Below are 12,063 nucleotides of genomic sequence, written 5' to 3' on the forward strand. Positions count from 1 at the left end.
GCACTGAGCCCCCTCCATCCTCTCCCCCTCCTCCCCCTCTCCATCCCCCCCGCCTTACCTCCTTCCCTTCCCCACAGCGCCTGTATACATGTATATATGTTTGTACGCATTTATTACTCTATTTATTTATTTATTTTACTTGTACATATTTATTCTATTTATTTTATTGTTAACATGTTTTGTTTCGTTCCGTCTCCCCCTTCTACACTGTGAGCCCGCTGTTGGGTGGGGACCGTCTCTGTATGTTGCCAACTTGTACTTCCCAAGCGCTTAGTACAGTGCTCTGCACACGGTAAGCGCTCAATAAATACGATTGAATGAATGAATGAATAAATGAATGAATGAATGGCGGGTCCGGTGGGGTGGGGCTGAGCGCCCCCTGCCGGCGGCCCCGGGGATGAGCGCCCCCTGCCGTTGGTCCTCGGGATGAGCGCCCCCTGCCGACGGCCCCGGGGCTGAGCGCCCCCTGCCGGCGGTCCCCGGGTTGAGCGCCCCCTGCCGGCGGCCCCGGGGTTGAGCGCCCCCTGCCGGCGGCCCTCAGGTTGAGCGCCCCCTGCCTGCGGTCCTCGGGTTGAGCGCCCCCTGCCGGCGGCCCCGGGGTTGAGCGTCCCCTGCCGTTGGCCCCGGGGTTGAGCGTCCCCTGCCGGCGGCCCCGGGGTTGAGCGCCCCCTGCCGGCAGTCCTCGGGTTGAGGCGCCCCCTGCCGGTGGCCCCGGGGCTGAGCGCCCCCTGCCGGCGGTCCTCGGGTTGAGCGCCCCCTGCCGGCGGCCCCGGGGCTGAGCGCCCCCTGCCGGCGGCCCCGGGGTTGAGCGTCCCCTGCCGTTGGCCCCGGGGTTGAGGCGCCCCCTGCCGGCGGCCCCGGGGTTGAGCGCCCCCTGCCGGCAGTCCTCGGGTTGAGGCGCCCCCTGCCGGTGGCCCCGGGGCTGAGCGCCCCCTGCCGGCGGTCCTCGGGTTGAGTGCCCCCTGCCGGCGGTCCTCGGGTTGAGCGCCCCCTGCCGGCGGTCCTCGGGTTGAGCGCCCCCTGCCGGCGATCCCCGGGTTGAGCGCCCGCTGAGGCGGTCCCCGGGTTGAGCGCCCCCTGCCGGCGGCCCCGGGGCTGGGCGCCCCCTGCGGGCGGTCCTCGGGTTGAGCGCCCCCTGCCGGCGGCCTCGGGGCTGAGCTCCCCCTGCCGGCGGTCCCCGGGGCTGAGCGCCCCCTGCCGGCGGTCCCCCGGGCTGAGCGCCCCCTGCCGGCGGTCCCCGGGGCCGCACCCCCCCCCCCCACCCCAAAATCCCGCGCCGTCCGGGCTCCTCTCCAGCCCCGAAGTTTGACAAAGAAAGTCTTACCGGCGCGGGATCGGGCTCCCGCTTCCTGCGGCCGCGGGCCTTTGGGGGCGGTTCCTCCATCATCCCCGGAGCCGGCGGGGGGGGGGCGGTCGGGAAGCGGCTCCGCCGCCGCCGCCGCCGCCGCCTAGTGCCGCGCGCCGGCCCCGCCGCGCGCCATGTTCTCCGCCGTTCCGCGGGGCGCCCGCCCCTCCCTCTCTCCGCCCCCCGGGCCCAGCAGGACGCTGTTCCCGGCGCCGCCGCCGCCCCTCCCGCCGGCGGCCGGGCGGAGCGGGAGAGAGGGGGCGCGGCCGCCAGGGGGCGCCAGGAGGGGGCGGGCGGGCGGGGGCGCGCGCGCGCCCCCTCCGGCCGTCCGGGGAAGGGCTGGGCCCAGGCCCCCGCCCCGCCTCTTTTCTTTTTTTTCCCAGAGAAGCACCGTGCCTCAGGGGAAACAGCCCGGGCTTGGCAGCCAGAAAAAATAATAATAATGATGATAATAAGCTTTTACTATGTGCAAAGCACTGTTCAAAGCGCTGGGGAGGTTACAAGGTCATCAGGTTGTCCCACGGCGGGGGGGCTCACAGTCTTCATCCCCATTTTCCAGAGGAGGCAACGGAGGCCCAGAGAGGTGAAGCGACCTGCCCAAAGTCACCCAGCTGACAATAGGTGGAGCTGGGATTTGAACCCATGACCTCTGACTCCAAAGCTCGTGCTCTTTCCACTAAACCGTGCTGCTTCTTTATGTTTCTTTTGAGCGCTTACTGTGTGCAGGGCGCTGGACTAAGCGTTCGAAATGATGGTGTTATTTAAGTGCTTACTGTGGGCCGGGCACCGACCTAAGCACTGGGGTGGATTTGAACCCATGACCTCTGACTCCGAAGCCCGGGGATGTGGAGGGGGGGACCCCTCCATCCCTCCCTCCCTCCCTCCCGCTGAGAGTTCCCCTCCTCCGGGAGGCCTTCCCACACTGAGCCCCCTCCCCACACCACCTGGATATATGTTGGAACCTATTTGTTACTCTATTTATTTATTTTATTGCTACATGTTCTATTTATTTTATCTTGTTAATGTTTGGTTTTGTCCTCTGTCTCCCCCTTCCAGACTGTGAGCCCGCTGTTGGGTAGGGACCGTCTCTAGATGTTGCCAACTTGGACTTCCCCAGCGCTTAGTACAGTGCTCTGCACAAAGTTAGCGCTCAATAAATATGATTGAATGAATGAATGAGCCCCCCACCCCCCGCCCCACCTCCTTCCCCTCCCAACACCTGTATATATAGATATATATGTTGCCAATTTGTACTTCCCAAGCGCTTAGTACAGTGGTCTGCACATAGTAAGCGCTCAATTAATACGATTGATGATGATGATGATATATATACATATATATATATGAACGTATTTGTTACTCAATTTATTTATTTATTTTATTTGTACATATCTATTCTATTTATTTTATTTCGTTAGTATGTTTGGTTTTGTTCTCTGTCTCCCCCTTTTAGACTGTGAGCCCGTTGTTGGGTAGGGACTGTCTCTACATGTTGCCAACTTGGACTCCCCAAGCGCTTAGTACAGTGCTTGCACACAGTAAGCGCTCAATAAATACGATTGAATGAATGAATGAATTGAGCCACGCTGCTGTCATAAAAGCGATAGCATTTATTAAGTGCTTACTACGTGCAAAGCGCTGTTTTAAACGCTGGGGAGGTTACAAGGTGATCAGGTTGTCCCACACGGGGGGGCTCACAGTCTTCATCCCCATTTTCCAGATGAGGCAACGGAGGCCCAGAGAAGGGAAGTGACCTGCCCAAAGTCACCCAGCTGACAATTGGTGGAGCAGAGATTTGAACCCATGACCTCTGACTCCAAAGCCCGGGCTCTTTCCATTGAGCCACGCTGCTGTCATAATAGGGATAGCATTTATTAAGCGCTTACTACGTGCAAAGCGCTGTTTTAAGTGCTGGGGAGGCTACAAGGTGATCAGGTTGTCCCACGGGGGGCTCACAGGCTTCATCACAGAAGTCATGGGTTCGAATCCCTGCTCTGCCACTTGTCAGCTGGGTGACCTTAGGCAAGCCACTTAACTTCTCTGGGCCTCAGTTCCCTCATCTATAAAATGGGGGTTAAGTCTGTGAGCCCCACGTGGGACAACCTGATTACTTTGTATCCCCTAAGTGCTTAGAACAGTGCTTTGCACATAGTAAGCGCTTAACAAATAACATCATTATTATTTTATAAATGTTATTGAATAACAATGACTGGGGTATTTGTTAAACTTAATATGTGTCTGTTGTTATAGTGTACCCTCCCAAGCGCTTAGTACAGTGCTTTGTATACAGTAAGCGCTCAATAAATAATGATGGTAGCATTTGTTAGGCACTCACTATGTGCAAAACACTGTTCTAAGAGCTGGGGGGGATACTAGGTGATCAGGTTGTCCCACGGGGGGCTCACAGTCTTAATCCCCATTTTACAGATGAGGGACCTGAGGCCCAGAGGAATGAAGTGACTTGCCCAAGGTCACACAGCAGACAAGTGGCAGAGCTGGGATTAGAACCCACGACCTTTGCCTTCCAAGCCCATGTTCATTCATTCATTCATTCATTCATTCAATCGTATTTATTGAGCACTTTCTGTGTGCACAGCAGCGTGGCTCAGAGGACAGAGCACGGGCTTGGGAGTCAGAGGTCACGTACACGTCACGTACGTATGGATACGTACAAACATATATACATATATGCAGGTGCTGTGGGGAGGGGAACGAGTTAAGGTGGGGGGTGAGGAAGGAGGGGGCTCAGTCTGGGAAGGCCTCCTGGAGGAGGTGAGCTCTCAGTAGGGCCTTGAAGGGAGGAAGAGAGCTAGCTTGGCGGATGTGTGGAGAGAGGGCATTCCAGGCCCCGGGGGAGGACGTAGGCCGGGGGTCGACGGCAGGACAGGAGAGAACGAGGCACAGTGAGGAGATTAGCAGTGGCAGAGGAGCGGAGGGTGCGGGCTGGGCTGGAGAAGGACAGAAGGGAGGTGAGGTAGGAAGAGGCGAGGTGATGGCCAGCCTTGAAGCCGAGGGTGAGGAGTTTTTGCCCGATGCGTAGGTTGATTGGTAGCCAATGGAGATTTTTGAGGAGGGGAGAAACATGCCCAGAGCGTTTCTGCACAAGGACGATCCAGGCAGCGGCGTGAAGTATGGATTGAAGTGGGGAGAGACAAGAGGATGGGAGATCAGAGAGGAGGCTGATGCAGTAATCCAGTCGGGATAGGGTGAGAGATTGAACCAGCAGGGTAGCGGTTTGGATGGAGAGGAAAGGGCGGATCTTGGCAATGTTGCGGAGCTGAGACCGGCAGGTTTTGGTGACAGATTGGATGTGAGGGGTGAACGAGAGAGCGGAGTTGAGGATGACACCAAGGTTGTGGGCTTGTGAGACGGGAAGGATGGTAGTGCCGTCAACAGCGATGGGAAAGTCAGGGAGAGGGCAGGGTTTGGGAGGGAAGGAGTTCAGTCTTGGACACACTGACTTTTAGATGGTGGGCAGACATCGAGATGGAGATGTCTTGAAGGCAGGAGATGTGAGCCTGGAGGGGGAGAGAGCAGGGGCAGAGATGTAGATTTGGGTGTCATCAGCGTAGAGATGATAGTTGAAGCCGTGGGAGTGAATGAGTTCACCAAAGGAGTGAGTGTAGAGAACAGAAGGGGACCAAGAACTGACCCTTGAGGAGCCCCTACAGTAAGGGGATGGGAGGGGGAGGAGGAGCCCGCAAAAGAGACTGAGAATGAACGGCCGGAGAGATAAGAAGAGAACCAGAAGAGGACAGAGTCTGTGAAGCCAAGGTTGGATAGCGTGTTGAGAAGGGGGTGGTCCACAGTGTCAAAGGCAGCTGAGAGGTCGAGGAGGATTAGGATAGTATGAGCCGTACTCGGCACATAGTAAGTGCTTAATAAATACCACTGTTTTATCATCGTTACAATTATTACTAAGCGCTGTGATGGATACCATGGTGATGTTCCCCGAGAGAAGCAGAAAGGCATCAGGTCCTCAGCACCGTACCCGCTCCTTGCTCCATCCTCGGGATTCAGCCCCCAAATGCAGTCTGCAGGCGGTAGCAAAGTGGAGGGGCAATCTATCAATCAGTCAGTGGTATTTACTGAGTGCTTACTGTGTGCAGAGCACTGTACTAAGCACTTGGGAAAGTACAGTACAACAGAGTTGACTGACAAGTCCCCTGCCCACGAGTTTACAATCCAGCGGGGGAGACAGACATTAATATATATAAATTACAGATGTGGACCTAAGTGCTTTCAAAGGCCATCATACACTAGTATTGGAAGTTCTGTCAGACCCACTACTCTCCTCCCTAAACTTTTAATCCTGTCCCAAACTGACATCCTCTCCACCCCATTCCAAAAATTACAGTAAGGTTTTAAATTGAATGCAATTGCTTGGATCCAATATACAAGTGTCTAAAAACTCCCATCAGAGGAGGCATACCTTCACCCCCACTGCTCAGAGCAGCTCTCTCTTCTGGTGGAATGATGCCAGGAGGGGAGGAGAAGAAGATGATTTTCCAACCAATCCCTCTGCTAGACGCCAGGCCATTTAGGAAACAAAACAAGGGGAAGGGGATCTATTATGGGAGCAGAGAAAGTTCACGATTCCATCTCCTTAGTGTACAAGTAATCTTGTACATAGTAATAGTAATGTATCCAATTAGTATGAGCAGACAGAGCTCACTTTCTGCTCCTTTACATCCAAGTAGAACTGACAAACATCTGGGAAAACTAAAATATAAATCATGGAATGGGAATATGAAGGGAAGAAGAAGACAATAGGAAAAAATGGTTATCAAATTCAAATGTTTACAGTTGTTCACTATGAGCAAGCAGAATTATTGATGGGAACAACTGCTTTGAAGCTTATATTCCCTCACAAGATGGTGAACCAAAACATTCATTCATTCAGTCGTATATAGTGAGCACTGTGTGCAGAGCACTGTACTAAGTGCTTGGGAAGTACAAGTCGGCAACATATAGAGGCGGTCCCTACCCACAACAGGCTCACAGTCTAGAAAGGGGAGACAGACAACAAAACAAAACATGCGGACGTGTGACAAATAAACATGGTGGTTATTTGTAGAAATAGGAAATGAATCAATTTAGAATATAAAATTATAAAATAGGTATAATGTCCTCTGTATTCAAAGACACTATTGGTGAAATTCACATTTGTGTGTGAGGTTGGAAAGGTCAACGCAAGAACCCACTGTCCTAACCTCACTGTACACAAAAACGTTGTTTTAGTAAGTTTAATATTTCCAGCGGTTGGTGTTATTTTTTCTTTTGTCTCCATGTCTCTAGCTCCTACGTTTTTTTACTGAAGAGCCATTCCTTTCATGTTTATTACAGTGTCACTGACCAGCGTACTGCCTAGGTAACAATTCTGTGGCAGCATTTGACTCTCGGCTCCCAACATATATTTTTGGTTGTTTTTCTGGCTTCCCTGGGGCAAGCTGGTACATCTCCTCACTTTTCTTTAGAATTATCATCAGTTCACAATGCCTGGCTCAATTAGTGAAACGGCCTACAATTTTCTTGGGTTTGTGCCTGCATGGGGCAGTCATCCGCATATGGTAATTTTGAATGACTTTTCCTATGACTTTTGATAAAGCACGGTGTCTGTTGGGTTGGAAGAGTTTCCCAAAGGTGCAAAAGCATATTCAAACACTAACATCCAGGTCTCTTGGGTGTTTTTAGTTTTTTGTTTTGTTGGTGGGGTTTTTTTGTTGTTGTTGGGGGGGGGGGGGTTGGGGGGGGGTTAGTGGTATTTGTTAAACCTGAGAAGCAGCATGGCTTAGTGGAATGCAGACCTGGGTTCTAATCCCAGCTCTGCCAACTGCTTGCAGTGTGACCTTGGGTAAGTCACTTCACTTCCTTTCTAACACAGTTTCAACTGTAAAACGGAGATAGACTGTTCTCCCTCCTAACTCAAACTGTGAGCCCCATGTGGGACAGGGACTGTATCTGCCCAATTAACTTGTACCTTTCCTAGTACTTAGAACAGTGTTTGACGTGTAATAAGCACTTAACAAATACAATAAAAAAGCACTATGTACTAAACACCGGGGTAGATATGAGAAAATCAGTTTGGACACAGTCCCTATCCCATACAGGTTTCATGGTCTTAACCCCCATTTTACAGATGAGGAAACTGAGGTACAGAGAAGTTAGGTGACTTGCCCAAGGTCACATAGCAGACAAGTGGCAGAGCCTGGATTAGAACCCAGCTCCTCCATCCTCCAGCATGGACGCACAGAATAAGTTCAATAGGACTGGATCCACTCCATATTCTTGCTCTACCCCACTGGCAATGGGAATGGATAAGACAGGGCACCCTTGGCTCTGTCCTGATCAGCCGTGCTGTCATGAAATACTCTCAGACTCCATTCTAGGTAGAGGGGGATAGGCAGGCCTGGGAATAAAATGACTTGCAGAAATATGTGACAAAATGCAATTACTCAAATGAAATATTTGTCCTTAACTAAATTTTAGGGCCCAGACCAAACACAGACTCCCAAGATGAAATTTGCACCAAAAATAACCATTTTTATATAGGCCTATGGGCAGTAAGAATATCATTATTCCTTTACTTTTATCTTTTCCTTATGCCTGCAAACCTTTCCCTGAACTTGAAAGATGTAATCCAAAACGCCCATCTGATTTTTGTTCCTGATTCCCTGGAATCAAAAGCAAAGAAAAAGGAAAGATTTTCCCCACACTTAATTTTTGCAATCAGCCAGTTTTTCATTCCAGCTATTCAAATGCCAAGAAGGATTCCATTCATGAATTTTATTTGTACATCAATGATTTGGTAAACAATTTTTCTATTTAAAAAATAAAAAAACAAGAAAAAAAGTCATTTTCTCTGCCTCTTTTCTAGCAATTGGATTCTCTGAAATGAAGCACAAGGAACAGAACACTTTGAGGTGCCAGGTTGCTCTTCCTCTTCTTCCCAGGGACGCTTTCTGCTTGTAGAAGGCTAAAGACAGAGGGGAATATAAAAGCTCTCACCAAAAACATTTCAGTGCATTTCCCTTGGTCATTAACATCTTCAAAATGTAATACTCCTCCTGGTAAATTCTACAAGTGTGAGAAAATAGCTGCTTCAAGGTATAAAACAGAAAGCAGTTTTCCATTTGACAAATTAAAGGGGTACTCCAGGAAATCTCATATCCAAGGTCACTACTGTTCCCCGCTCACCGTCATCCACTTTCCCTAAGGGGTGAAGTCTGGCAGAGGGGGTGAAGAGGCATTAAGTTGACTCCGTCCCCTTTGTCTAAAAACTGATTTTGACTCACGATGGTATAGCTTTTCTGGTTTTTATTGAAGACTCCCCTTTTTTTACTTTCTTTGAACTTCCATTGATTTGAAAATGAGCAGTATCGATGTGAGGCAAGGACAATCGGCTCCGATAAATATAACGATCCTTCACTTCGCAAGAGTATGAGAAATGCTTCAGCAATGCTCAGATCCGTGGCCATCTAGCCCAGTATTTTCACCTGGATGGTGACAAAGGACCCTTGAAGAAACAATGTAACGGCTGCAGGCCTGCCCACTTTTCCTTTTAATAAACCACCATGAATCTGTCGTTCACAAACCCGCCCTGAACTTTCTAACTTCTCCCTCTAAGAATCTAACCTTCCCTCTAGTAACCCATTATGGGCCTCTCATTCATGAATTCGATAAAAACCCTTCTTGAACCAATTGCTCTTTTCTGCCTATGCAACTTCCAGTGGTAATGAATTCCAGATGCTTGCCACTTGCCGTACAAAGAATTGTTCCTTTTTGTTTGAGCTTCAGTGGGTCCCCCCTCAACTCCTGGGTTGTGAGATTTGGTGAATAATTCCACACTAGCCCCATCCTCACCCTTCAAGATTTTATTGTTATATTGTACTCTCCCAAGCGCTTAGTACAGTGCTTGGCAAACAATTAGCGCTCAATATACATAACTGAATGAATTTCATTCACTCCAAATCCTATGTCCCCTCCTCAGGCTTCATTTTTACCTATTGAAGCATCCCAAGTCTTTTCCATCTATCTTCAAATGGGAGCAGCTTCAACCCTCTGATCATTCTAGTTGCCGTTCTGTACATTTGTTTCCCAGGGAACCTGTCTACTAACTCTGTTGTACTGTACTCTTACAGTAAGCGCTCAATAAATAATATTGCTTGATTGTACTTTTTTCCAGTTCCGTTGAATTCTTCCCAAAAGGTGGGAACACCTCACAGTAGTAGTTCACATGTCTGTTTATTGTTATATTATATTCATTCAATCGTATTTATTGAGCACTTACTGTTTGCAGAGCATTGTGCTAAGTGCTTTAGAGAGTACAATACAACAATAAACAGACATGTTGCCTGACCATAACAAGCTTATAGTCTCGGGGTGGGGAGTGGGGTGGGGAAGAGACAGACATTAATATAAATAAATAAATGACAGATATGTACATAAGTGCTGGGGGGCTGGGAGAGGGGATGAACAAAGGGAGCAAGTCAGGATGACACAGAAAGGAGTGGGAGATGAGGAAAGGGGGGCTTAGAGAAGGCCCCTGGGAGATGTACCTTAAATAAGGCTTTGAAAGAGGGGAGAGTAATTGTCTGTCAGATTTGAGGAGGGAGGGCAGTCCAGGCTAGAGGCAGAACATGGGCGAGGGGTCAGAGGCGAAATGATGAGATCGAGGCACAGTGAGAAGGTTAGCATTAGAGGAATGAAGAGTGCGGGCTGGATTGTAGGAGAAGAGTAGCGAGGTGAGAAGGGGGGCAAGGCAACAGTGCTTAAAAACCAATAATGAGGAGTTTTCTACCTCTTCTCCCTGATAAATTAGTTTATCCTCAACTACCTGGCATTATGCACCCAGAATGAGCTCAGTGGCACCTCCAAAAAGTCACCTGCAACATGGAGAAGTCACAGGGCAGGCCCTCCTTCTGGTCATTTATAAAGATGCTCAATAAAATCAGTTCTAACCCCTATTCCTGACAGATGCCAACATTTAGACTTCTCCATTCAGTAAATATGGTCGTTTATCCCTTTCTTTCGTTTCCCATCTTTTAGCCAGTTTTCTATTCCAAATGGGAACATTCTCTCCTGTAATATAATAGCTCAATTTTTTAAAGCCTTTGATGTGGAATACCGTCAAAAGCTTTTAAAAAGAAAAACCGGTTCCCTTCTTTCCACATGCTCAACGACTCCTTCAAAGAACCTCGGCGGTTTAGTATAAGGTGACCAGATGTCCTGATTTTGGTGAGACCCCTCTGAAATTTTGGGTTGTGTATCCGCTTTACGTTTTTCAGAACATGTTTATGACCCCCAAAATCCTGAGGTGCCAGCCTGTAGGAAGGAGAATTCAGAGAACAGAGAAGAGTAAGGGCAGAGGGAGAAAGGAAAGGGAGGGGAAGGAAGTGGAAGGCATGAATTATTTATTCATATTAATGTCTGTCTCCCCGTTAGACTATAAGCTTGTTATGGAAAGGGAATGTGTCTGCTGATTCTGTTGTATTATACTCACCCAAGTACTTACTACAGTGCCCTGCACATAGTCAGTGCTCAATAAGTGCCATTGATTGATTGATGGCCACCTGAACCCTAAAGCCCAGAGGCCCAAGCAAGTCCAAGACTGAGGAACTGAGGTACAGAGAATAATAATAATGGCATTTATTAAGCATGTGCAAAGCACTGTTCTAAGCGCTGGGGAGGTTACAAGGTGATCAGGTTGTCCCACGGGGAGCTCACAGTCTTAATCCCCATTTTACAGATGAGGTAACTGAGGTACAGAGAAGTTAAGGGAAACAGCTGACAAAGTCATACAGCTGACAATTGGAGGGGCAGGGATTTGAACCCATGACCTTTGACTCCAAAGCCTGTGCTCTTTCCACTGAGCCACGCTGCTTCTCTCAGAGAAGTGAAGTGATTTCCCAAGGTCACACAGCAGACGTGGGATAGAGTTGAGATTAGAACTCATGTCCTCTGACTTTCAGGCCCGTGATCTTTCCAGGGCTTGCTGCATCTGGATCCCCTCGAACCCCTCCTGCACGCCTCTGCCCTTCCTGCCTTTTCCCGTTCTCGCTCTTTTCCCATCCAACAAAGAATTGAGAGTTCAAATTTCAAAGCGTAAAGCCCCAACTCTGTCCCTGATTCCGCGGGTGATCAATCTATCAATGGTATTTATTGAGCGCTTACTAACCGCAGAGCACTGTAGTAAGCATGTGGGAGAGTGCAGTACAACAGAGTCAGTAGACACATGCCCCCCTGCAAGGAGCTTCCAGTCTAGAGTGGACAGCAGACGTTAATATAAATAATAGTGATGGTTAAAGCTTTCAGTTCACATTCCCATCACTAAAATGGCCATTCGCCTATTTTTCAAAGGCGGGGGTGTTTGAGGGCGGGGGGGTGGGGCGAGTCATGGTTAAGTAATAAATGTGAAACACCTTAAAATATAAAATCCCATTAAAATGCCAAATAGTCAACAATGATCAAACCATCCTCAACAACACAACAACATACGACATCACACAGCTCTCCTAATGACTCTAAACCTTAATTCAAAAGGATTCTCCTACTCCCCAATAAAGTTAACAGAATCCACTCTCTGCCCAGGCCTTAAAAACCTTTCCTCATCCTTTGAAAGGGAAACAGGTAAATTCAGGAGATAATAATAATAATGATGGCATTTATTAAGCACTTACTTTGTGCAAACCACTGTTCTAAGCGCTAGGGAGGTTACA

At 49.3% G+C, this 12,063-nt stretch overlaps 2 protein-coding genes across 6 annotated transcripts in view; both read right to left on the reverse strand.

Annotated features, from left to right (window-relative positions):
• TTC28 (tetratricopeptide repeat domain 28) overlaps positions 1-1,369 on the reverse strand; it is a 478,850-nt gene extending 477,481 nt beyond the window's left edge. Inside the window, exon 1 of the mRNA XM_038763228.1 lies at positions 1,325-1,369. The gene's annotated coding sequence lies outside the window, so the exon portion shown is untranslated. The remainder of the gene's footprint in view (positions 1-1,324) is intronic.
• Positions 1,370-8,149: 6,780 nt separating this feature from the next.
• CHEK2 (checkpoint kinase 2) overlaps positions 8,150-12,063 on the reverse strand; it is a 50,494-nt gene continuing 46,580 nt past the window's right edge. For 2 of the 5 annotated variants that reach the window (XM_038763123.1, XM_038763130.1), the window contains one exon: positions 8,150-8,321. In XM_038763123.1, the coding sequence (XP_038619051.1) occupies positions 8,199-8,321 (123 nt within the window). In that variant the 3' untranslated portion in view covers positions 8,150-8,198. Of the gene's footprint in view, positions 8,322-8,475; positions 8,862-12,063 lie in introns of those variants that run through there. The other 3 variants (XR_005455352.1, XM_038763125.1, XM_038763124.1) reach the window with 3 other exon arrangements.

The sequence above is a fragment of the Tachyglossus aculeatus genome, chromosome 21, assembly GCF_015852505.1.
Source record: "Tachyglossus aculeatus isolate mTacAcu1 chromosome 21, mTacAcu1.pri, whole genome shotgun sequence".
Lineage (NCBI taxonomy): Eukaryota > Metazoa > Chordata > Mammalia > Monotremata > Tachyglossidae > Tachyglossus > Tachyglossus aculeatus.